This window comes from Vidua chalybeata, chromosome 1 (assembly GCF_026979565.1).
Source record: "Vidua chalybeata isolate OUT-0048 chromosome 1, bVidCha1 merged haplotype, whole genome shotgun sequence".
NCBI classification, from domain to species: Eukaryota; Metazoa; Chordata; class Aves; order Passeriformes; family Viduidae; genus Vidua; species Vidua chalybeata.
The window spans coordinates 110,923,985-110,951,613 of record NC_071530.1 but is presented as its reverse complement, the minus strand read 5'-3'; the positions used below and the strand labels follow the sequence as shown (position 1 = coordinate 110,951,613).

At 39.5% G+C, this 27,629-nt stretch overlaps 1 protein-coding gene across 21 annotated transcripts in view; it reads right to left on the bottom strand.

Moving 5' to 3' along the window:
* Positions 1-27,629, bottom strand: part of DTNA (dystrobrevin alpha) — a 227,532-nt gene that overhangs the window by 23,651 nt on the left and 176,252 nt on the right. For 14 of the 21 annotated variants that reach the window (XR_008429855.1, XR_008429856.1, XM_053937820.1 and 11 more), the window contains 8 exons: positions 26,464-26,588; positions 21,800-21,880; positions 19,871-19,960; positions 14,277-14,354; positions 13,557-13,649; positions 6,790-6,877; positions 4,225-4,325; positions 2,720-2,833 (listed from right to left, as the gene is read on the bottom strand). Coding sequence is in view for 19 of the 21 variants with exons in the window: in XM_053937820.1 (XP_053793795.1) it covers positions 2,720-2,833; positions 4,225-4,325; positions 6,790-6,877; positions 13,557-13,649; positions 14,277-14,354; positions 19,871-19,960; positions 21,800-21,880; positions 26,464-26,588 (770 nt within the window). In the remaining 2 variants the exon portion in view is untranslated. The remainder of the gene's footprint in view (positions 1-2,719; positions 2,834-4,224; positions 4,326-6,789; positions 6,878-13,556; positions 13,650-14,276; positions 14,355-19,870; positions 19,961-21,799; positions 21,881-26,463; positions 26,589-27,629) is intronic. The other 7 variants (XM_053937883.1, XM_053937965.1, XM_053937875.1 and 4 more) reach the window with 3 other exon arrangements.

The following is a 27,629-nucleotide window of genomic DNA, read 5'->3' as shown; positions in this document are numbered from 1 at the left end:
ATAGTACAGATATAACTGCTTGAAATTAGCTCTTTGCGCTCGGAGTCCAGTGCTGGTTGTGTGACAGTGTGAATATTGAGCCACTCCAAGTGTGACAGTCTCTCTGTGCCCCCATAAATCTGAACAGCTTTGATTCTGCACAGCTCCACTGCACGGGATGGGGGAACAGCACTTGCGCATGTTAAACCACTAAATTGTGGGAGGTCTCCACATACAAACAAAATAAAATTGTTGCATCCAGGAAGTTATGATAAAATTAACATTACTACTGAAAAATACACATATATTTTATACTCTACTGCATTGCAAATAACATACAAACAGTATGTTGTTAGCCTTGTACTACCTACAAAATATGACAATTTAATCCTAAATGGAAAAGCACTGGAACCAACAAGACTTAAGCACATTTCCTGTATTTAGGGCAATATGAAACCCAGATTTTGAGCCTTCACTGACAAACTACAGATATAGTCAACATTGATTTCTACAGGACTGCTCATGTGTGCTATCCCTCACTTATATAATAGGATCATATAGTAACACTGTCAGGTTGCATTTACTCTTCTGAAGGATTGATCTATTTCCTGCTACAAAATGCCTGTGTTGGCTTTTCTTTTCCAGACAGGTAATGGTTGGAAATGCTATGAACTGTACAAAGGCAGCATGATTTAATAAAAAGAAGGTCTGTGTAATTCAAAGTGGCAGGTCCCAGTACAGAGCTCCGCTGGGTTTTAGATTCATTCCACAGGGAGAGAGGATCTAAGCAGTGTGCACTGTACAGACTACTCCTCTGAGGTTTTTCTCCTGCTGTACTCCAGAGCAAATTCCTGGAAGTAAGGGGTTTTCCAACCTGTCTCCAAGACAGTACTGAAAATGTGAAGGAATGCTGTGTTCAGGACCTTGCTTCAGTGAGTGCCACACTACAGCAGCTTGGGAAAGATGCTGGGACAGGTACCCACAACATAATTTACAGATTCCAGCGTTTCTTGATACTGTGTGAACTAAATTGCTCTACAGCCCTAAGTGTTTCAAGCCTGAAAAATCAGCAGGGTAACAGCCATAAATCGGGGCTGCTACCCTGAGTCCTGCTGTTTTACACGTAAGAACAGCCTTGTGCCATCTCAAGTGTCTAGCAATTCGAGGTGGTGTCAAAATGCCCCAGTAAATCCAAAGTCAAGACTTTTGCCTTTCAAATGGTGAACGTTTCAAAAGGAATGCAAAGCAGTTCAGACCTAGAGATTAAAAGTTATTTTATAATTCTCACACTGCATATTAAATCAGGGTGAGGAATAGGTGAGGAATTCAGTATCACTGCCCCAAGGACATCGCATATCAAGAAATTAAAATAAGGGTATAATGCTTTAATATGTGTAGCAAAATTGAAAAGAGAGAAAAGTTAAGTAGTCAGCCTGACAACACTACACAAACATTCCTTTTTGTTTTTTTAAGTATAATGAATTTTATTGGTCAACTACATAGAAAGCTGATTTCCTAAACCTGATGAAAATGGACTTTCAGTTTGATGGAAAATAGCTACATTACTGGTATATTTTACAGTGTACATGTTTTCAAGACAGTCAGTCTTACATGCCTCACACAATGTCACTTGCCTATAGATCTCTAGAAATAATTGCACATTAAAATCACTAATAGAAATGAAGAAGCTAATTTGTATTTAGATTGGAAAGCTAAAGTAATGATTTGTGAATCATAAAAAATATTTTTGTGTGGAAAACTCCATAATAAAACTATCAGGTATTTGTAAAGAAAAAAATTAGCACAGTTTCTTATAGTAATTTCCTTTGGATATGCATCAGACCACTAAAATGTTAGTTGTGTGAGGAGCAGCTAAGTGGCAAGACATGTTCTTTAGTCAAAGGGCAGAGCAATCTAGCATTGTTTCACTGGAAAGAAAGAGCTTACATTCTCTTTTCTATTCATACAGAGCATTATTGGATTCTCTGTCTGACTCTCACAACGTGAACTTCGGGACTTCCAGGGAGCCTATGGATCTGGGCCAATGACAATTGTACTTCTTCAGTGTGATATACATGGAAATTAGTAAATCCATGTAGAGTATCGTAACTAACATGCAGTCACATCCATATTAACGTTTTTAGCTTGGTGGGATAACTGGAGGAAGGATCCTCTAAATCTTCAGCAGCTGCAGATGACATTACTCTTCACCCCACCACATGACAAGGAGGATCATTCTGCAGCCTGGTTTTGCACCACGAAGAGAAATGACCTCTCCTTAGAGTTCAACACATGGGAGAAATTTCCAAAGATTAACATCTAATTCTGCCTGCATTTTCATGTAGTTCTGTATTTTCTTTAGCATAAACTAGAAATCTTTCTAAAGGCATTTGTTCTGAACATTTTTTTCCATATAATTAATGGCATTTGGACCAGGCTGTGGGGACCAAATGACCTAAGGGCCTAACTCTGCAAATACTAATGCATATGCTTAATTTAATGTAGAGGAGTAATATGTGGGATTTCTCACACACGCAGTTTAAAGCATAAACTTAATTACTTCTAGGACAACTGGCTGCACCAAAAATGGATAAAAAATACTCACTGGCTGACTTACTTTAGAAAGCCTCCAAAACCATAAGCCAGGCTTATCTATCTTATCTCAGGCTTATTTCCTCTCTTACTGAGAATGACTGGTTGGCCCCTGTCAACGCCAGAGGTTTTACTGCTGTGAACTTACCTCAGGAGCCGGAGCTCTGCAAGGAGAGTGGGATTTTGTTGGGCCTTCTCTGGTGTGGGCTGAGATGCTTGCTCATGCTCAAGTCGCAGCCTCTGGATCTCCTGTAGGATTTCTCTAAGGGAGGAGAACAAGCAGAAGACCATAAGTCAGTAATTTTCCACAAAACCAGCTCCCTGGACATTGCAAGAGGTGAAAAAGTATGACTGTATTTAGCTTTTAATCAATGAAGATGTACATAAAATGACTTGTTTGCAGCCAACCGAAGAAGCTCTCAGCAATGGGAGAGGGCTCTGAATATTTTCTGAATAAACTCTTAGGATTTGCCATAAAGGGAAACCATTCTTCAAATCCCGCCCCCAAAAACATGGGTAGACATAAAATAGCTCTATGCTTGAATGAACTGCTCCCTTTTAATTCTTCACCATGAACATTTCCAGCACCTCATGAACTTTAAAAAAATGGAAGTAACCTTTCTGGACATTGCGGAATATCAGAGAAAATATTTAGTCCTTAAAAATACTTTTAATGGAAGCAGAGATGTGAGAGCAGTTGACAATTCACAGAACAGCACTTTAACAAGACTTCTTACGACTGGCTTGTGAGCCCTGGAGTGCTGTCAAAAGGTTAATACAAAGCTTCACAGCAGAAGGTTGAAACCTTTGTGGATTTTGTCTCTTCTTCACAATGTGCTGGAAGCAGACGGTCAGGAGGCAGCCTCGAACTATGAAAGGCAAATCAAGATTGGAGCTGGTGGTGCTCATTACACGGTGACAGAAGGCAGTGAAGAGTTTGGAATAGGAAACCATCTGGTCTGGGCTAGCCTCTGTTTTATGGTCCGGCACTAAAAGCGGAGCTCTGCTGCCATGCATTTCATGGCATCAGGCAGTCTGGTACCCAGGGCCAGGTTCTCTGCTGTTAACAAACACGCATCACTCCTTTTTTGAGCCGGCTGGCCTATTTCTCCTGGACACTCTCTCTCAGTCTCGGTCACATCTGCACCTCCTGTCCCATTTGATCAGCAGCCTAACTTGCTGCTAATCTTCCTGCAAACCTCTCCCAGGCAGACTGTGCTCTGAATAGCTTTAATCATCTTTTTCCTGAATAAAAGCAGGGGAGCATAACATTACAAGCGTGACTGATCCTTTTATCATTTCATGTTATAGTGCTACTGAGAATCCAACTGAAAGTTAATCCGGTTTTGAAACAGGACAGACTTTTTTTCTAACTCTTAACAAACAGCAGCTGCAAACAGTAAAGTACCCATGATTATATCATGTCATTGGACATTACACTTCTGAAAACATGGGGTGGCTATGGATCTCAGAGCCTTTATCCTATTGTATGGACCTTTTTGTGCTCTGTTTTTTTTTTTTTTTTTTGTAGGGGGAAACGCATGTGCCGGTATAAGCACGCTGTACAGGTACAGGTGGTAAAAAAATGCTAAGAAACAAACATATATGTAACATATGGGACTGAACAAAACCAGGTACTTAGTGGATCCTTACCGGTTTTTATTTTCGAGCTCTGCAATCAGCTGCCTTTGTTGCTTGTTTGCATCAATGGTGAAGGAGATATCTGATGCCCCCCTCTGCTGACTCGGCTGCTGCTGTAAAACAGAGAAGGCTGCATTGAAAGAGGACTAGCCAGCATGCACCGTGAGTTCAACACAGATCTGTTCTGTGAAATCTGTTTACAGAAAGTGCAGTACCAAGCTTGCCTACACTAAAAAAAGCACATTCATGTTGTGCTCATACCAGTATGGAACCATTGCTAGTAAAAGCAGAATAAGTGCTAGAGTAAATAAGTCTCAGTGTTTAACATCCTGTCATTCATTGCTTTTTCACGCAGCTTCCTCTGAACCAATTACAGAAGGCAGTGACACTGCTGCAGGCAGTTGCTGTAGTGTGGCTCTTGATATTGATGCTACAGACAAGAGGAGCACACTGAAGCAAAAACCAGTATCTGCCTCCAGGAAGAACAGGATGTGTTTCCAGTGCAGTGATGCTTCGCTCTCTTGAAAGCATGGTTTTACTTTCAGTTTGAAAGCAGTGCTCAGTTTTCAGTCCAGATGTGTGGCCCATTTGGCCAAGTTTTCCTATATGCTCTCATGATGCTTCAGGACACCTCTTTCCCCAGTCCTTCAGGTACAACAAAATCTTTTTTTCCACCAGTAAAATGATACGAGAATTTGTCTCTCACCAAAGTAGGCAGTGCTCACTACAGCTTCATTGGACTATGCCATTTTTGCATGTTCATCAGCAATAATCAATCACTGTTTTCCTTGTTCACACTCCTGTATTTCAGTATTGTAACAATGACAATACAGAGCAGGACATTTAGAAGTTTCACAACTATGAAAGATACCCATTTATTTCTAACTCCAACCTGAAAGAATCAAGTATTTAAAAATACTCTGCTGAGTTACTGCTGTGATATGAGAGTTCCTCACCACAAAAAGCCCTGTGAAGTGTAACTCTAGAGTGCTATTTTATGTGATGCCAGGCACCGCCTCCGCCAAAGGAGGCGCCATCCCTCAAAAAGGATGAAGATACATTTCAATAGCCTAACAAAGGTTAGGACTATCTGTGGGAAAAGGACAGTATGTTTCCCCTGTAACCTTATACTATCTTTTCTGATATGGATACATTTTCCCATTAACACATCAACCACAGGGAAGCAGAACAGTGCAGAAAGAACTGATACATGCTGGTGGATATCATCACTCATACAGGAGGAAGCAGGATCTTTATCCCAAATGACCACTGTTATGAATATATTTGGTTCCTTAAAATCCAGAATGACTATCAGCAAAGCTTTAAAAATTTCCACTGCCCCTGCTGGGTGTCACTCTTTTGCTTGGAAAGATTTCTCTTTACAGAAACCTTCCTTTTTCCTTCTGTCTCTTTTGCTCAAAGAGCAAAGATGGATGGCAATGAGAAATTCAGTATTCTCCTTCAAGTCAGCTCTGTTTATACTGTTTTCCCCTACATCAAGGACACATTATATGGAACTGATGTCAACTGATTTTTAACCAGAGACATTATTACTGGGAAATCATGTTCCCATAAAGAATTATTGTCTTTCAGAAATAATACTGTCAACTACAGGTTGCCTTAAATTTGAAGCACTGTGTCACATGTCTGGAAAGAATTGATTTGGGCTGGACTGGCACAACAGGAGCACCCTTCTCTTCCCAGGCAGCTGCAGGTAGTGTGAAATCTCTGTGACAGCATCTGCATGGGGCAGCAAACCCATCTTCATGTGGTCTGAATGTGGCTCAGTGTCTTTACATGATGTGTGGTGCCCAATTTCACCCTTTCAATTGACCCCACAGTGTGAAAATCTCAGTGTGAAAATGTTTCTGGGCACTCCAGACCTCTTGCTTTTCACTTAACCATCATTCATAACCTTGCTCTATCAAATGGTCTGAGAATGAAAAAAAAGTAGCTAGGCTGACCCTTTATGTACCCTTTAAGATTTTATATACTTTGATTAGGTTCCTGCTTCATTTTCTCTTGCTCCTGAATGCAGTTAGTAAGGTTTTGGCCTGTCATCACTTTCTATCTTTGGACACAGAGAGTAGAATAATCATTGCTCTGAAATGAAAATGGGAGCCAGGGCTAATGCAGGGGGTCATTACAGTCATCCTGCTGAAGAAGATTCTTTAATATCCTTAGTACTTAAGGCCCTAGTGGCTGTGATATTTGAGCTAGAGAGTAAAATGGATTCACCACCCCATTTTTCCAATGCAGTAAATCATTAACCTTTAACCAAAGCTAGTCCAGACAATATTTTATAGTCTTTCCTGAGTTCAAGATGTCAGACTCCCTTTGATGCAATTATTTAAATACCACTGCATTAGTATATAGATTATATGCATTAGTATGTGGATGCTTTGGATTCAATGGACTGCATAAAAGTGTTATTATTAAAGCATAACGGCCTCTGATGAAAAGAATAGGGAAAAAGAATCCATTAATCATTAGACTGTCAGATGTAATTTCCCTGATCTTGCCAAGCCCCTGGAACATGACAGAAAGAAAGTACCTTCCTTTAATTAAAACACTTACTGATGAAGAAGTTTCTGCTGCCAGCCTTGCTGCGTACCTGGCGATCAGCTTGTGTTCTTCATCCAGGCGACTTGCACTGTCAAGGACGCTGCTCAGGGGGAGGGGGAAATGGGAAGAGAGGTTTATACATGGCAAAATCGCCCTCTGCCTCAGCCAGCCACCACCTCACACCCCCACATGTCAGAACTAAGGAGCAAACCGTCACCAAATTAGGAACAGCTGATGTTAACTGAGCAAAGGGGAGAGAATTTCCCTAGAGAGATCAGCTCTAAGGGGCTGGGCAGCACCTTCCCTTAGGGAGAAAACAGCAGCAGTCTGCAGCCCACAGCAGAGGTTGTACAGGATCCAACTTGCAGACCACTCTGCCCAAAAAGGGTCAGGAGGTGTTTAGGACCATCAGTCAGCATTTATTTTGCAACTCAGCTTTGTCATATCACCTGGAAGACTACTTTTTGGTCAGTGGATTAGCAGGAGCCTCAGTGTTGGTTGAAAAAGTCTAGAGAAGTTTTGTCATATTTGCACCAGAGAGCAGTGTTTAGGACAGTTTTGCAGGGCATTTACCAATGTCTCACAGACCTGTTGGGAACCACTGATCTAGGAAATCGTAATCAGGCTTTCTCTTTTATTGGTTTCTTGCTATTTGGGAGCAAGACTTCACAGTGTCACATGGCTGTGATCAACAAGTGTAAAAACTAAACAGCAAATATGCTGAATTCCTTTAAAATATTGCACATTATTATTTTTTCTCCCCCAATAATATAAAATGCAAACAGTTCTTTCAGCAAAATGCTCTTCCAACTGTCATTACTTTAAAAGGAAGCTATTACTTAGTCAGATGAGCAGGAAAAAGGTAATATAGTGAGAACCTTCACTATTTCTAAACATTAAGAAGTTTGCAGACAAACATCAAAACTAACAAAACCAGAAATCTGAAAAAGACTTAGTTGATCCTGGATAATCCTGGGCTTTAGAATCCTATATTGCATTACTTTTAGTATATGTAAGAGAGAAAAAATGAAGTCCCTAAGAAGAGGTGAGAGGAATGTGGAATTGCCACCTGGAATACGGGACGGCCTGTGGACTTTCCCAGACAGAGGCAAGTCTGGCCGCTTTTCTTATCCTTTGGCCACTGTATAATGGTTTTTGGCTGAAGGGAAACAGGAACAAATCTCCCTGCCCACGGGCTCTTCTGGGCATGTAACTGGTTGCTGGCAAATGAGCTTCAGAACAGTCTGGGCATGGGATTTTATTCTGAGTTTTCCCCCGTAAATTGTACCTTGAACTTGAGAAGCCTTCCAGAGGAAAATCACACTTGTGCCAAAAGCTCTGTTTTTGAAGAACTGATATATTTAAAAGGAATATTTCTCTAAAACTTCTCAGTGAGTTCATATCCCCGTGTCCTTCAGGGAACTACAGTGCAAATGTATTGTTTGGCCTGATTAAATCCACTGGGATTTAAAAGTTATGTTTGAAAGATGAGCAGTGGTTGATATTCATTGATTGTGAAACGAAAGCTGAGTGTCATGTGGATTTGCTACAGCTTAGTGATGCAAGAGAAAAGAGACAAACATCATCTTTTTCTCATTCTCATAATAACCTGTGAGACCACAAACATGAAGTTTAGAAAAACAGTAAAGCTCAGAAAAGTGAGACACAGAGAGGTTCTGTGTAAATAAAACTTGTGCTGCAGACTGCATGTAAGACTTCTGGTGGTAGATGAACACTGACTTTCTAGTTTTGGTTACGTTTATTTTGTTACATATACAGCTTAATTTTAGGCTTACTGAGATTCTTGTGGAGTAACCGATATACCTTTGGGAAAGACTAAAGCTAAAGACATTTTTCTAAATTTTATACGGTTCTGCTTCTTACATACTCATGCTTACTGTACTGATATGTCATCCAGAGAAAGAAAGGGGTGAGCAACTCTTGCAGACACATAAAATTATGTAAACTGGGTAATAAGGGTTACTTTTATGACAGTTTAATTAATTTTTAATTTTACCATAATGACTAAAACATTGCATCCTAACAGATGGTTGTGAAAACAGCAAGCATTCAGCATCAATTCTCCTTTTTATGGCAATGTGCAGCCATATCCATCTTGGAAAAATGGAAGATGGTTCCACTTGTTGGCATAACCCAATCTGCAGCAGAGTTCTGAGATGTGAGCTAACACCTAAGTCAACTGCTTTTCTGAATGAACAAAGCCACTGCAGCTTTTTGAGTCCTAGTTATATTTAATGTCTTTGATAGATATTTATGTGTGGGTGGATGTCATAATGTAGATGTAGCAATGTGTCAAATTTAGTCTATGAGTGCTGCAAATCACTAACCCCAAAGCCTTGAAAATTAAATTTCAATGTCTGAGATAAATGGACTTCTGGAATTTATGTATTCTATGTGACCATTAAGCACAGAAGTTTGCACAGCAGCAATAGCCTTGACTGCCAAGAATTGTATGTGTCAGAGTTCTCAGATTTACCATAATTCAGTTCTGTTTTACTTCACCAACTTCACAGAAAACCAGAAATACAGTGATACAGTAGGACAATTGTACACAAAAGGTTAAAAATATTATGAATCTGTGTGCAGAATTTGGGACCCCAGGGGAATGATTCAGGCATCCTTTTGAGAGAAACTGGACATTTTGCATACTGTTGTTCCTTCTTTTCTAAAAATCACTCCTTCTCCATTAGTGACCATTTCTTTAAAGACCTTATAATCATAGCAATTAGCAATAATTGGTCTGGCACCTATCACCATTCAGCTGTAGAGTGAATATCCAATATTAGCACCTGAACAATAGGACTTCTGTAGTCTAAGGTAGCTCCATTAAAAAAAGGGATCTCAAAACTGCAGGCACGGGATGAAAGACGTGATAATCTATGAGCAAATGAGTGACTCTGGAGGATCTTTGCTATTTGTCAGGCTTCAGACGTGTCAAACCAGCCTGTTCTGCAGTAGGCACCCAGCAATAGCTGATGTGGATGTTCCCTGCTGGTTTTACAACTATGTCACCACTGGTTAGAAGAGTCTCTTGTGAAATTTTTGCAAGAGAAATATCAGTGTGGTCTTCATGACATGCTCTTATTCTACAAACCCTTCCTTAATAAATAAATTTGCTATAGAAAATACATACAAATTAAAGGGTCAGTTTCTAAGCCTTAGGGCTGAAAAAAAAAAAGTGTAACAGCAACACACCAAATGTATTCTGAGGACTGTTTAACTGCCACACTTTCAAAACTGGCTTGGTTTTAAGACACTTTAAACCAAGACAAATCATCTGAGTCCTCTATTAATGTTAATTTGCCATTTACTTTAGAATCACCAAGATTTTACCACCAAAATATCGTAACACTCAGCTATGTGGGAATAATCACAAAAACTAACTCTGTTCAAGGGAGCTAAATGTCTACACATTTCCTCTGTAGCAACTGGTCTCTGAATGTTTTTCCTCTTTCAAAGGAAGAGTAAAACAGCCTTCCCACGTAGAGTTGTGCACACTCCCTTAATAAACATTTTTAAATATGCCCTGAAACAGCATGGCCCTTTTATATAGAAATAGGATTCACATAGTACTATGCAGTACAACATAAAACCCCCAGAAAACAGCTCTCTATGAAACCAAAATAACCTCTTACTTTTAATTTTTCTTTTTTTTTTCTGTACCTGAAAAGAAAAAGACTGAAATATATGGAATTAATATTCAAAGCTAGGCAAAGTCTCTATCTTACAAAAATGGAAACTATTTGCAGTTACAAGTTCTTCTTAAGAATCAGACACTAAAGATAAACTAAAGTAAGTATCAAATATTGGTTTTAAATATTAAAAAAGACTTTGCAATTAAACTATTCAAAACATCTGGCTAAGGGCTATTTTTCCTACCCGTATAGTTATTATAAATAATGAATTAATTCTTCCTCTTGTTTACTAATTTGCTCTGGAGTACTGGCTTCTAAAAAAACCTCAAGTACCTTATTAGCCTGTGGTAGAAAGGAAAACTTGTACTTTTACTTGTAGTATCAAATAACTGGAGATGAAAAATAAAGATAAGCAGTAAAAATTAATTAAATTAATTAAAAACACCCCACAAAGCCCAAAATAGAAATACTAGCTGCATTTAAAACAAAAACAAAGTTATTTTGTGTTATATTAGACTGATGATTAGCTATAAATTAGCCTCAGGGTCTAAAAAACCCCGAATCTTGTTTTGTTTTGAAATATGACTATACAGCTCTTCAGATAATTTTACGTATTATGCTCAAAAAGTATCTCTGCAGGCTTTTCTTGTGGATAAAGGTCCAGCTACAATCATTCCTCTTTTCAGCTTTGGCTGCCAAAAGCACTTGAATTATCTGATGCCTGGGTAGGTATAGGTAGTATTTTGCAGGCAGATTGAACAGCAGAGCTGGCCAGCTGCAGCCTCCCCTAAATCAGAAGCTACCTTATTCTGGTTAACAGCATGCTTTACTCAGGTTATCAAATCTCCTTAAAATGCAGGGTGAAATAACAAACTCAGCATCATCCTGACACAAATGTGTTTTGAGCAAATTGCATCCAGCCACTCTGGGGCATGGGCAGGAGGAGGTCAGCTTTGCCTGAAGATGCCACCCCAGACTCTGAGATACAGCAGCTGAGCTTCCTGCAGAGGTCTCACCTACTCCTTCAGAAACTGGCTTCACACAGGAGCTCTAGGATGGCAAGACTTTGTTCTTGTTTTTACCAAAATGTAACCATTCTATTTCTCTACTAGCAGTCTCAGTCCAACAAAGCAGAAAATGGCAATGCAGTATGGTCTGATGCTTGACTAAGACTACTGTCCCTCTAGGTTATGTTTCTCTCAAAATCTAATTATACAAATAATTGAAATTGTTTCTCATTGAGGATGCTGTGACTGCAGTGATTTAATATCAGTAATCAGATGTTATGTACTATGCTTTGCATCAGTTGTTTAAACAATTAAGGTTGTTGTCAGTCAGTCCCCCATTCATTTCTCAAAACCAAATAAATGTTGACTATCCTGGCATATGATTTGTATATGCATATTTGGAAACAAAGGTACTATGACTTGGTGAGGTTGGCTCAAAGCCTTGAGGGAACAGGTTGGAAGATAAAGAATAAAATTTGAAGGATGAAAACAATACAGATGAGGTGAGGCACCCACAAAGAGGTTTCAGGAGGAACTGGTAGCCCTCACTGAAGCTGAATGAATCCTAGACAGGGCATTCAAACTGCTATGCCTGGCAAACCAGCCTAGCACCACCATGTCCATGTCCATTCTTCACTCTACTCCTGAACAATCATATCAAGTAAGTCACTCAGGGTTGTCAGGGCCACATTTCCTTTTCCCCGTCACACCAGACTGAGTGGCAGCATATTCCTATCCTCAGTCTGGGTGGCAGTGACTGGTCACACACATGGCCCCAGGAGCCAGCTTTCACAGCCACATGTCAATATTCCTCAATAAGCCTGATTTCTGAAAGTGCTTCTTCAGGAATGAAATTCCCCTTGAAAATGTTTTTGTTTAGGATAAATGGTTTTAATTTTCCTCACTAAAACCTAGTTTACCATTTCAACCCTCCACCACTGGCACATTCCAGTGGGCTACAGAGTACAGAAACAGATCCAGGACAATGGAGGCAGACTTTTTTATCCACTGGGCATGACAAATTACTCCCATTTTCAACAGGAGCTACATGCAGAAGTGAATTTTTTAAGACTGCAGAGAACCATTGCATTCACTCTCCTAAATGAAGTTGCTTCTTGCCTCCTACATACTGGAGTAAATGGAGACTTTCTTCTAAGCCAGGAAATATTCTGCAGTGTCAGCACAGGAAACTGAAGGGTTTGATATGAGCAAAAGAAACCTCCTGATCATAGTTTTGGGAGAAACACTGTACAGTTTTTTGCTCAGCGCCACATTTTCTAGGGCCATATATACTGCTCACCACTTTGCTGGTACAGGGATGAAAAGTCTATGGAATTCTGCTGCACTTGGAGAGGTGAGGTAGTGTTTCCCTTCCCTGGTGTGGCAGGCTGCAATGCCAGCATCTCAAGTGCCAGGACAGCTGATAGGTTTAGGAGACAAAGCTCTATAATCAGTCCAGCAGAAACAATGAATTATATTCAAGACACTCATTTAAAACCCCTGAGTCTAAATGAAAGCAGGGAAAATTTGTAAACAAAATTGAAACAATGCAGAAATCAGGCAGACTTAAAAGCAATGCCTGACATATGTGAAAATCAAAACGAATTTCTCTCACTAGGTAAGAAAATTATTATTTAGGTACTAAAAATTATTTAGGTACTATTACAGTTTCTAATTTTCAAAGAAGGTGAAGCTACAAATTATAAATGATCTCAAAAATTAATACCTTGAAAACATGGGCTTGTTTAATCATTGTTGTGTTAAGATTTCTGTACCACCACCAAGTCCTGCACTGCCTAGATCTCAGTATCCTAAACAATTTGCATAGCCATTCTTAACTAAGCAATTATTGGCAATACCTTGCAATTCCTAAGCAATTATTGGCAATACCTTGCAAGCCTCAGTAGAGAGAATAGCAGCCAGTGCCACAGTCCACCAGCTCTGGGAGGACATACCCCATATTCATACACATTCATACATACATATTCATACACATAACTTCAGGTTAGTGCTCGTGAAGAGCTGCTCCAGCTCGTGGCCAGGAGGAAACAGTGAGAGCATTTGGCTGAGCAAGGTCCCTTTGCTGGGTCCCCCAAAGTGCCAATCCTGCACTAACCGTGCGGGGTTGCTCTGTAGCATGTTGACATAGACCCCGATGAGCACGTGTTCATCAGCCAGCCTGTCTGCAACATCGAGGCTGTACTGTAACCTGGAACAGGGGCAGGGTGTGAGCCAGACAGACACAGAGACAGAGAGAGCAGGAGCAAGTCAGATTGTGAAATGGGAATCTAGGAATGAATACTTCAGCCTTCTTCGAAAAAAAATCAAAATGAAACAACACGCCAAGTGCAGAAATTATTTTGTTATTATTGTAATGAACATGTTTAGTATTTAGTGATTTAGGACGGTTAGCATCCCACTTGATGACACAGCCAGCCTCAGAAATCAGCAAGATGCCAGAGCAGGCCAGGGACTGAAGCTCTGGAGCTGCACAGTAGCATTTATTATAAAATACAGCAAATTGTCAGGTCAGCATTAGTTGGTTTAATATACTGTATATTGCACACGAACATTAATATAGATATGCAACATACATGACTGACAGACTGAATTCCCAAGCTGGATTTGCCTGGAAGTGTCTGATCAAGACCTTATGCATCCAGGTGTACATACATATATTTAAACATGCCTTACTTAGCTCACTGGGTTAATTGCTTATCACAATTTTCTTAGGAAATATGTATATAGAATACATTAAAAATGGGAGGAATAGAGGAAAATGTTTTGGTTTAGTTGTGTTAGTGCAAGTTAAGAACATACTCTCTCTTTAACTTACCCTTTGCCTTTCAAAAAAGCTGGAGCAGCCCTAGCCAGCAGTTTGCTCTGCTCTACTTCAGTATTCTTGGAAGGAGAGCTAGTTAATAAGACAGGAAAACTAAGAAGATGGTAAACAGTGATGTCTGAAATTCATTATAGAACAGAGCTTGGAGAAGCTCATTTGAGTGTCCTGGACTGAATAAAAATAATAGAAGCTTTAAAGGAATTCTAGAAAACTTCAGGAAATGCAAAATCAGGAATTACAAGTTTCCCCTCCCGTTCTCCAAAAGCAAACTATTAAAGCCTCCACTACAGAAATCACAAACAAAATGTGCTTCTCTCACAAATGGAGAGATGAAGGCTTGTGTATTTTCCAGATGGAGTCCGAGATAAACATGATCTCAAATGCTGCTTTCGAGCTGGGAAAGCTTTACCATTACAGCTAAATTGCTTTTCTCCACATTAACTGTAAGATGGTTTCAATAATCTATGGAAAGGCCTTTATTTGGATGCAGTGATAGGATACAGCGGTTTAATTTTCAGGACTACTGTTCTTCTGTTGATTTAAAATTATATATAGTTCACCAAGTGTACTTTTTTCCTAATTACAGTATTTAATGAATTGCAGTAACTGCCTGTTTCCCAACACTTAAATATCCATGTCAACAAGCTACCACTGGCTAAAAATGAGAAACATTGAAAATGTTCTTTTTCTTTTCATGCTGCAGTTTTTTTTTTTTTGTTTGTTTGTTTTTAAGAAACAACCAAGCAAAACAAGATTTTATTTTACTTTCTTATTTTTAAAAAATTACTCACATTTTTTTTGGTTTGGCACCTCATGGGCGTGGGAACATGGATGCACCTGTGCATCCAGGGGTATATGGGTTTGTGTGTGTGTGTAGGCAGTTAATGTGGTGCCTGGTAATCTTCAAAACCTTCAATATTGGGACAAAGAAGGAATTCAGTGAGGTGAGATTTGTGTAATTCCCCTCCTTTTGGGAGGGCAAGGTTGGCAGTAGGGCTCTGAAGAGGATGGGACCAAAGGTTGTCCTAAGAACTCAAGCCTGTTGATTTATAATAAATTTGTAAGATAGCTGAATGAAATGCTGTACTGCACAGCAAGAAAAAAAACCTTGTTTCACATTTCTCTGCCCATCAGCATGCTACATACGTGTATTGCACTTCCACTAGGGCAAAATCCATGCAGATAAACATGTGCCATGCCATTAGAAAGATGCATTTTCCACACTTTTTCTTCCCAGTTACAGAAGGAAATGCATTCACAGGGTACAGGCTGTGCCATTTCAGCCAAAAATGCAGATAAATACAGGCAGATAAATCTGCCAGTACAGATAAATATGTTGCCACAGTGGGAGACCAAAGGCCCCAGGGCAGATTTTGGGCCTTGCTTTCTAACAGTGTGCCCTCCACTAACCACAAATTCCCGTCTCCTATGCTCCAGAGGCCACACAGTCAGTGTGGAGAGACAGGCGAGCAAGGATTATTCGCTGAGCAACTGATACCATGTCTATCCATGCCCCTTTCCTTTTTAGCTGATCATGCAAACTTTAATCTTCCAACCTTTTCTCACAAGTTAAATTTTCTCTCTTTTACTGATGTTTGGGTGTCTCCTCTGGACTCTAGATATGCTGCATATGTACCCCTATGCTGCTGCCCTAAACTGCAAGCAAACCTCTAGGCAGATGTCTCCTCCTCTGGGGAATGAGTTTTAATGGCTTTCCAGATGATGTTCCAGGGTCAAATGCAATCTAGCAATTGTATTGCTGACTTCAGTTAGTTTGTGGTTCACTGCAACTGCTAGGTCCTCTGTTAAAATATTTCTATCCACCCAATTATGCTCCCATCTTTTATTTGACTATTTGCTTTCTTCTACAGCACTTTTCACTTATAATTACTGAATTTCCTGTAATTGATTTCAGATAATTTGGACAACAATCACTACCATTGCTACTGAGTTACTTTTCTTTTATTTAGAAACTGCTCTCCAAGCACTCCTTTCCACAACTATTTCAACCTTTGTACCACCTATAAATTGGATATATTCACTCTATTGCTACCATTAAGCAACTGTGAGAAATAGTGCGTAGTGTCTAACTTAGGACAGCTTTCAAGATTCCCAGCAGATGTCCTTCTCCTAAAGCATCAGCAAACTTCTGAAAATATCATTATTAATTTTCAATGTTGCTCTTTTACTAATTTCCCTATGTGCGTATTTCCTTTGAGTACTTCTCTGTCATCTGGGACTATGTTTAATGTCCTTTTAAAGTCAACCTGTATTGTATCTGCTGCTTCTTTTTTTACCCACTGGATCAGTCATCCTGTCAATGAAATAAATTAGTTTGGTTGATACAATTTGTTCTTGACAAATCTATGGTGCTTATTTCTTGTTTATTATCCTCCAGATGCTTACTAACTCTTTTATAATTTTGGTATCTTTGGATACCAAGGTTAGGCTGCCTCCTTTATAATCCCTTTCACCTTTGTCCCTGATTCCACCTTCAACCCTCCTTCATTTGGAAGAGCTGACATTTGTTCTTCTTGTTCTTCCACATCTTCCTACATCCTCCACATATTCCCCAAAATACAGCTAATACTTCAGAGATTGTTCTGGCCACAGTGAATTTCCAACTGGAACAGATATTTTAAAGATATATTCCTGCTAAAATGGAACATCTTTTAAGATGCCAAATGATGCTCCTCCATCCAAATTTAGAGACAAACCTTCCAGCTGTGAGCAGACGTCTATAAAGATACAGACCTAATAATACTGGTGTAAATGTTATGCCCTCATTAGTGTCTACCTGGCTACTATACAATCAAGCATATAAGCCTTTCCTTTAGCCAGGTAGAATATTGCTGATATTCTGCTGAAATAAGGCTTCTCATCTTGTTCTGAAAAAAACACACAAAGACAGCATGCAGTTGAAGTCTACCACACACCTTCGTAGGACAGGAACATGGAGAAGAGCAGCAACCAGTATGTTTTGCTCCAAGTTAGTTGACAAGTAGAAATTTGGCCTAATCTCTTGTTATGCCCAGGTAGAATATCCAATTACTTTAACTTTTATGTGGAGTTCAAAAAAGGCACCAGCCATTCTGACTCAGCATTAAATAAGATTCAATTTCTCCTTGGCTATGGGTATCTGATATCACAGTGCATTCTTTTTATCTATCACACAATTGTCAAGTCATTTCAAGTTCACCAGAATGTGTTGCATGACACCATTTATTCCAGTTTATTACTCCTTTGTAAGAACTAAATGCATTAGCTGTGAAGGAAGGGCTGAGAAAAATGCAAGAAAGAACATTCTGTTTCATCTTATCCTGCCTGAGTACTATAATTCAATAGCTTAAAGAAAACATTTATAAAGAAAGAGCAGGACATTGTACCCATTACTATGGCAGCTATGCACTTTAAGTCAGCCTGACAGACTGCAGCATGGGAACAAAATTATTCAAATAAGGAAAAAGCATTAATTCATTGTATAGAGTTATTTCTCTTGACCGGACAGAAGTTTCTATAATGCTAAGTTTGTTTGCTTTAATGTAACATATCCAAATCATTGGGTTTGCAAGGGCATTACCTATTCTGCAGTAATCTTCCCTTGTTCTGCTGCCCTCTAGGGCATCAGAAATTGCAAAAACAAATGAGAGTAAACCCCTGAATATTAGCTACAGCAAAAGAATTACAGGCCTTGTGGTTTTAATCATGTTAGCTGTCAACACAGCAAATGACCATGATTTGGTATTTGGGAGAAGATCACAGACTTTTTTGTTTCTTCTTTTCTAATACAACTGCTTTAAAGCTGTTCTTCAGCTGTACAGAGCATATTGTTTATACCAATTTCCACACTGTATACATAAAGAAGAAAGGTGCTTGTAATTGCTAAGCCAACCTCCTCATTAAAGCTCTCTTATGGACTTGCCAGCTCAAACTAAGCAAACAAGCACAGAAATTTTAAGTGGACTTTAATTCTAAAGCAGTTTGAAGAAATTAAAAAGCATCTTCGGGAAAGCCTGAACACAACTTCCTTTGAGCTTTGGAGTAATTGTGTACCCACTCGAAATCTGTGCTTCAGATGCAATTAAAGTGTAAGTAGTATGTAATGTTCCGTCTCCTTTCAGCTGTTACCCACAATTTGTCACTGCATTTACCAATTATCAAAGATCTTTTCTCTAACAAGATTCTCCATCTTCCCAGTTAATTTCCAGTTTTCACCCGTGTATCCAGAAATATAGTAGTATGCTGAACTTAGGAGATGCTATCCATTTCCAGCAGCAGAATGAGTTGGTGTGCTGAATTTAGCATTTGCTACTATGGGGAGGAACTGGTTAGAATGGCTGTGTTCTTATGTGAACACAAGTAGCTGAAATAAATACCATGGGAATGCTATGAATGACATTCTCTGCCAATTCTCCTTTGAATAAACATTCAAATTACATAAAAACGTCACTTAAAGCTATCCGAAGCCTCTGGACTAGACTGCAACAGAAATGAAAGTAACCATAAGTTATCTCCAGTGAAAACACAGCCAGCAGAGCTTTTAGCGTTGATTACATCCAGCTCAAAATTTTACTCTGAGTTTGTACACTTCTTATTATAATATAAATCATGGAGTATTTAATATAAAATCAGCACAATTGCAAACAGAACCATCAAAGTCTGTTTCTTTGATGTTCAAGAGGGTGAGCTTCCAGTAATGGGGCCTGATTTTCCCAGGGCAATAGTAACAGTAAAACTTAAAAGAATGAGTGAAGATACAGTTATTAGTCTAACCCAGATTGAAAATCTTGGCATTTAGCAGAAAAGTACATTCGTATAGATAATTCTTACTGAATTATAGTTAACACTCAGGGATTAATAAGAAAAAAAAAAAGGAAAGGATATTACATAAAAAGAGATGGGGAAACTGTTCTTATGCAACAGTGTATTTCTTTTACACAGAATGAAACGGGATCTTCCTTTAGGTCACTGAGATGTGAGGGAATGCTGGAAAAAGGGCTCAGCAACGAGAAGCATGGGTTCAAATCCAGTGCTCACTATGTAAATGGGAAGTTTTCATTAGCTTCAATAGAACCTAAATCTGCCTTTCCTGTGGTCATTTTGAAAAGCAAAGCTGAGGGCTCTGGGGAGGGTTATTGGCAAGCAGCACTTAGGGCAGAACAGCAGCTGCCCACAGCGAGAGCTGAGGCAGAGGAGGCTGGCTGTAAGACCTGGAGTCATTTCCAGGCTTTTGTGCAAGCATCTTTCATTCCTCGGTCAAGAACACAACAGACAAGTCATATACTGATGATGGAACCATAAAGGTGTAGTTTTCAAAGGCAATGTTTCCAACTTACACTGGACACATTAATATTAATCCTACGTGAAAGGTAAAAGGAAAGAGTTGTGCTGCGCAGAAGCAAGAGAAGTTGGCAAAGCCCACAGCCAGCAGGAAGTCTATTCAAAAGACTAATTAGAGCCACAGAAACCCTCTAGCCCATCAGAGCCTTCCTTAAAGAATATTTTGAGTAGTTTAGCAGAATTGCTAATGATTTAGTGCATGAGCTACAGAACTACTGCGATTAGTATGTTAGTGCTCTCATACTGACCGTGAATTGTTGTGAAGCTGATTTACATACAGCTTTATAAGAGAATGCTCATCAGCCACAGGACTGGCTGCATTTATACCCCCAAGTAACCTGAATGATTCAAACAATGAAACCTTGTTAATACTTCAAAAAGAATACACAGAGAGCTGAGTGTTCAGAGAGGGTTTGTAACAATAAATCCAATTTATTTAGAAAGAGTACTGACTCGGCTGTTTGTAGGGTGCTTTTTCTTTCCAATAAAAGATGCAAATTAAATTTATAAAAAGTGAAAATAAAAATACTGGGAATAAGCTGTCAAACTCCTAAAATCCTGCTACGTCAATGAAACAAAAGTTACAAAACTTCTAATTTACAATCAATATAATTACCTTACATATCAGCGTACAATTAACTCTAAAAGAGCCAGAATGACTGCTGCATCATGGAAAATTTTAACTGTAGAGGGATGTCACACTATCCACTTATAAGGAAGTCTGGGTACCTATGCTTGAGGCAGATGGTGCTATCACCTGCCTTCAGGGGATTCTCATCAAGGAGTGTTTCCTGGGGAAAAAAAGGAATTCTAACAGCTCAGGAAGCATGTATGTTTAAACCTCATAGTTAAAGGCAGTCAGTTACTAAAGAAGACAAAAGTAAAATAATCAGGTATATTTTACAGGTAAAGAGACACAAGCAGCACAGTAGACAGTGCTGTGAGTGTTACTGCAGGTCCTTCGCCTAAGGAGCAATTGATCCAGCACAGGGACCTCTTGGGAATAAACAGAAGCATCAGCAACATTCCTAAAGAGTGCTGCTCTTAGCCACCTCTCCTGGAGAGGCTACAAACACATTACCCTGCCTTGCTCATAAGCCCCCATATATTCCAACAACAGAAATGAATCTGCATTTGCAGTCTCTCTGTATAGGCAGCACATCTGGCCTTGAGGGATGCTTTGGGACTGGCTTTCAAAAAGCATCTCTGTCCCACCCACTCGCAATGAGATAACACAGAATTTACAGTTTACAGCTTGTGGTAACAAAATTCATAAATCAAAGAAGTAGTAAACCATCTTTACTCTGACTTTGCAGGTTTTGGTGTTAAAATATGTAGCTGTGCATACCCAGAGATTGTGTTTAGTCATTTGGGAACGCTGAAGCACTGACACACACAGCAGGAATCAAGCAATAAAATGCACCCAAGGAAGACACACTGCTCATCTTCCCTAAGACAGCAGGAAGTTATTTTCCTGCCCCCTTCTTGCCTATGTGCATTTGTAGGCTTACATAGATGGGGTCAGACAGCTAGCAAATGCTACACACGTATTTTGGCTGGATGAGCCAAAATGCTGAAATCTACAATCAGCTGCAAGCACCTCCCCTTTGGGATTTATGTCTCTGATGAGACTTCCCTGGCTTGTTTACTGAAGGATCAGTCACCATATTCCAAGACTACTTCTTCCTTGTTGATTTTAATGAAAATCAGAATGGTTTAACAGGAGAAAGGATGTCTTGCTACATCTTGGAAGAATGAAGACATCTTCTCTTTGTTCATCCATATGCTGTGGTATGATGCAGGCATTCCCAGTAGGCAATGGCACATCCCAGCTCCTATTCCCATAGTGCTGTTACAAAATGGCCTCTCACCGATAGCCCATTTTGGGTCCCTAAGGGAGGGCGCCTGGGGTTGCATGTGAGCACATTTTAGTGGGTCAGAATGGTTCAAATGAAAGCTGAAATTCAGTGCTCTGCTGTGGGGAGTTTGGGGTGCCTTAACTCCAGCTCTCTGTTCAGATGCCTGGGTATCAGTCCAAATTAACCAAGGCATTTCTCTGCTCACATCTCTTGATTTTACTGTGTGAGAGGGTTTGGGTTTTTTTACCTCTGTGAGGGAACTGAAGATTGAAACTTCCACCACTATCATATTCGATATAAATAAGGATAAGAACTCACCTTCTGTTTGCAAAGGGACTTCCTGAGGGAACAGAATGGGAGAAGAGTGTGTCGTTCATGCTGGTTACAGGTCGGGGGGGCCTGAAAGGCAAAATACCCAGCTGCATTAATTTTCCACCAAAACCCCCTCCATCAGCAACAGTATTTATGTAGAACAGAATGAGCTTGTTTAAAGTAACACTGCAACTGGCATCTTCTGCTTTACACTGAAATAGTTTCCAATTATAGATGCTGTGGTTTTAAAAAGTTGATAAAAATACACTAGTACTTAGGCCTGGAGGGAAATAATGCCTTTGTGTGTTCTGAGGTGAGTTTCAAGCCACCTGCTCGACTTTTTTTCCCCTGCTTTGGTAGAACAGCCACAATGCTTTTGCTCCTTTCCAGAGGCAACAGTCCAGGGTGCAGCCCCTGCTTTCAGTCAGCCAGGATGAGCACTGGCAGTCAGTTTTCTGTGGCAGCATGGAGGTCTGCAGCATCGAACTGCCAATAAATGACACATCTTTTCATGAACTCATTTCTGTGCTAAGCTCCATGCTGCCACATTCACATAGTGACCAGAGTGTACCCAAGCCCTCAGCATCTCATAAAATACATGTGGAATTTTAAACTGGTTTGATGGTAAAGCTTTTTAACGAGTATATCAAACCCCAAGTCAAAATTTAGAGTAAGTATTTAGTTCAAGAGGACCCATTAGTAATGCTGATTTTATTATTATATTCTTTATTTCCTGCTTTTACAAAAAAAAAAATGAAACAAGAAGGAATTTTCCTCTGCTTACTTTTACTGTCTACTCTTAAAAATAAACTGTGTGTAATTTTTTCCTTCTGTATCCATTAAGGAGAAATTTCTCCATAGCAGACTTCTTATGGAACATTGGGCAAAAGATCTATCCACTCAGGAACAACTAAAAGGTATGTTATTAAAATCACAGAGCTTTCAATCAGATATGAGCTGAATCTGAAGCCACATATAATTCAGACCTCAATTTGGTTAATATTCCCTTTAGGCTCTGTGGAAGACCTATCTAGGTTTTTGAATTCTGCAGATGTGCAAATTGAAATATGGTAGCCATCTGCAAAATATTCACTGGGCTCCAATTGTGCAAGACAACTGGTCAACCAAAGCATTTCTAAGAAACCCAGTTCTGCATGGAACTGAACTATTATTATATATTTTGTCTTGTAGTTTCTTATAAAACAGGCAAAAATATGGTGTTTGAAACATCCAAATGAATTCTCAGCATGATAATGCTACACTGATTTTAAGAAGTTTAAAACTGCGAAAAGAAAGAGCATTATTTATTTATTTATTTGTTTATTTATATGAAAATACAGTTTTAACCTAACCCTGCATCTGCAGAACCACATGAAAAACTTCTGTTCTGATCAGTCATGAATTTGAGAGGCAGTCTTCCATGTACTTATACAGAAGTGTTTACTGTTATTTTTTTTGGTAATACTGAGATTATCACAATTTTTTAAGTTTTTCCTTCAACAAGTGTACTAAAGAAGAAAAATACTCACCAAGTATCTCTTTTGCAGCAGAATAAAATGGAAAAGAGATCATTAATTAAATTGTCAGTTTAATACAAATATGGTCTAAGTAATACATTGGACATACTCCATTCTTATGACCCTGATTCTGCAAAAAGCATGAAAACCTCTATGTATAAAAGGTCATTAATCTGTTTACAAAAGCAAAGTTACTCTTGTGTACAAATGTCTTTAAACTCCAAGACCTTGCTAAGGTTTCCTGATTAACATAACTTTGTCAATTCTCTTAATGAAAAAAATGACGTTAAACTAATCTGGAGCTTTTCCAAGGCAAGTTTCTTAAAGGCTGATGCCCACTGTCACAGTCCTGAGATTCCACTTGACTATCAAATGGATGTTCAAACACACAGAGTTGTGTGATGTGGTAAGACAGAACAACAGACTTTATTGCAAAGCAAAGGAAAACTCAGCTATTGACTATAAATTATACCTTTTTGAGGTTATTTTTAAAAGTGAGTGATTAGGCTTTCTGATAAAAGTGATACTGAATTAGATGTCCTCAATGAGACAGAAAGCATTTGATGCTATTGAAATATCCTACGTAATAAAAGCATGCTATGGCACAACATATATCCACAGCAATAAACCCAATTAAATAGCAGGAATTTTCCAAAGTGCTCCAGACTGCTCTAACCTGTTTACATTGATTTCAAAAATAATGCTCCCACAGGCTTAAGATGGAAATGAAGTCAAGCCAGTGCAGAACAGATTTTAAAAATACCTCCATGGCCATGCCATTTGTCATCTCTGCTGTCTGGACTTTCTTTCATGTTGCTATTCTTATGTACAGAGAGGAAAAACGACCCTTTTGTCAGTGGGAGGAGTTCTACCATCAGGTTTATGACACGTTGATAACTACTTCTCTAGATGAGGCTTTAGATGTATTTCTTGCTTAATTCAAAATTTTATGTGGCACCAGTAAAACAAAAAAGCCATGCAATCTTTTTGTCTGGTGCCAGGCAAAGGTGGAAGAACAAACAAAAGGAAAGTCTCTATAGTAATGCAGGGAGCGCTTGTCCCCATTTAAGCTGGAAGCTAAGAAAAGGATACTGTTTTGTTGCCAAAATTCTTCCATCTAATGCAAATATAAACCCCCTTTTTTTGCCTGGATTCCTGCCCAGAGCTGTTTCTCTCAACTTCCATTATGTTTAAAAATAAAAATTGCATCAGCAAGAAGATATTCTCAACAAGGTTCTGTAGCATAGCTCTCCCCTCAGTTAATTTGTGTCAATTATGCTGTAGATCCTGATACCTCCACATTTTACAGGTTTCTCACTCATGCATCATTGTAGCCAATATATATTGCCAAGTTATATTACCATCAATCTATGAATAAAGAGAAACTGTCATAAACCAGAATAGATGGTGGTTTGTTCTCACATCCCATCACTCTAAATTGTCTGTATATTTAGGAATAAGGGAAGGTGTTAATTTCACAGCAAAAAATTGGATCAGTTCCTACTTAATTATGGTACCTTCCCCCTGCCTTGCCTAAATGCATTTAATCCATTCACAGTAGCCCGGTTTTCACTACCTTTTATATTTTGACATATCCCCGGGCCTTCAAGATCCCCCTGCCAACAGGGAACAGAGGCTTCTCTTTCAGTTTCAAGCTCTCTGTCTCTCTCCATTTCCCTTAAGGATGGCCAAAATCTGCCCTGTGAAATTATCACTGACTTGCCAGCTGGGCCAGGCACAGCAGTGAGGGAGCTCAGCAGATCCAACTCCAGATCATTTCTGCCAAAGAACAACATCCTCCCACAACTCTTCCATAAAGAGGTGCAGGGGTTTCAGCTGACAATTAAATGTGACAGGGATTTGGCACTATGTATCTGTCAGAGGCACCTTGTCTCTGAAGACCAGAGCGCTCTCTTACACCTTAAAGAAGTTGTGCTACAACCACATAAGGGAGACCATCAGCATAATTCATCCTTAAAATGCCAGGCAGGTTGGGTGAACTTTCCAGGTGTTGCACAGCCCACAGTGGCTGGTGTGCACTTGCCTTTAGAGATGCTACATACAAGTATTCAGGATGGACAAAGGTAAATATGTATAATAATTACAGACTAGAGCAGTTCCAGCAGCCAGTAATGTAGGTATGCAACATGGAAATGCAATTCTATTAGCTGCTGCCCAAAATGCTTCAGTCAGGAGCCCTGGGAACATGGTTAAGAAAGATATTTTCTTAAGAAATATACCAGAATAAGAGAAATACTTTAAAGACAGCATTTTGGGAATATTTTTTCCAACTTAATTTCTTTGTACCTTTTTTCCAACCAATGTCTTATTTTTTCTTAATTTTATGGGAAATTTAATGGTTTTTTTCCTTCTTTTTTTTAAAGGACCCAAGAAGCAAAGGTAAGCCAAGTCGATAAATGAGAAAATCAGAGTGTCTGCCACTATGGTAGTAGACATGCTTCAGAAAAAAGCCCATCCAAAGTGGTACTTTCCTCACCCTGCACAAATACACTTTCTTTCTGCTTTGGGTTTCTTGAGTCCTGCAGAAAAGGAGTAGTGACATGCTACTGTACCAAAAAATAACCTTCCTTTTTCAACATATCAAAACATAAGGATAATAGACTCTTATCAAGTGACTTGGCAGTTGAGGACCCATGTTTTGGGCAGACTAACACAATTCTTCAAGGCTGGGTGAAGCCACAGCTCCACTCAAGTCAGTGAGAACTCTGACACCATTTTTAACAAAATTCGTCTGATTTCACTTTTCTCTGGTGCCTCGTGTCAAGACTGACCTGTGATACACTGAAGTTAAGAGTCTGTAGATGACAGAACTGATGTTCTCAGCATCAATACATCCCAAAGTGCTGAAACTCCATGAAGTTGCATGGACATCTCTTGAGGAGAATGGGGACATACCAATGTTGTGTCTCAGTAGCAGATTGTATGTACATATCCCATTGATTTTTACAGGTGAAGTCACACCAGAAGAACACTTTTACACTAAATATCCCCACCAGCAAATTTGCACTTGTGATGCATCGAGCTGGACAAACCACATCTGCCTCCTGGTTTGGTCAGAGGTGTAGTATCTACACTCGGTGCAAGCAACTCCTACAACAAAGCTGACTTTGTCTACAGCACACAGATACTTACACAATATGAGCCAGGTTTAGAGGTTTTTCAGGCTGGTCAGGGAACATTGGGTGCAAAGGTTCACGGCTGGAAGCACAGCTTAAAGACTTGCTAAGTGCATTAGTTAGCTTCTTAGCAGGTGATTTCTGGGAGGAACAAGGAAGGTAGAGGTAATCTGGACAAGTAAGGTGCATACTGTTTCTGCTACAGGAAGCACAAAACAACAGGAAGCTCTAACAGCTCACAGACCTATGGACTGACATCCCCCTTGCCCCCCTCCCACGCTGAGAGTCTGGTAAGGCAAAGAGTGCTGTGTTTGGGAAAGAATTACTGTTACCTTCAGCAGCCTTTAGAGCAGGCTGGGGGTGTCTCTATAGGGAAAGTTGCCATGGCTTTTTTGCAATGCTGCACTCAGGCATTGTTGAACAAAGAACAGCACAGTTTGTGTCACCTGGACTGGTGCTGGCTTGTACCTCACCAGCTTGGGAATGCAAGGAGAACAGATCTGAGCATGCTGGTCCCTGTAGATACACTGTATGGGACACCATTTCCCTCCCAGATATGGGCCAGGCACCAGGCTGCTTTGTTCTTCCCCCTCAATAGTATTTCCCTCCTCACCTCCAGTACCCTGTACTGTTTTGCTGCTATTACAAAGCTTCTCTTTCACCTCCACTGTGGCAACAGCACTTCAAAAGAGACTGATGTACTGTCACTTTCCCCAAAAGATGGGGAAAAATATGCAAGAAGCATAATTTTCATCAACGTGTAAAAAAAAAAATTAATATTTTCTGCTTTCTGTTTTGTTTGGAGAATATGCAGTTGAGGACTAAACTCAGCTTCCCTTCTAAGGGATCTCTGAGATCCAAGGTGTCTCTTAGGCTGTGTGAGGGACTCAACTCAGCTCTCTGTGATTCAGTTCTCTGCCAGTAAAAGAGGCTTAGTGATCCTTACACTGTCTCCTCTCCCCAAAACACAGCTTGACAGGCTGAAATTGAAAAATCTTCCTGGAATTTGACAGAAAGGGTTTTGTATTTGTGCATATACATCCTGCAGAGACTTTTGACTGTCACCAAGTCTATAATGAAATATTTCTACTAGAGAAATCCAACCTAAATACGTAAAGTTCAAGCTCTTTCTCTTTCATTACAAATGCAATTTCACTCTGAATTGAGAACAGTTGATTTCCA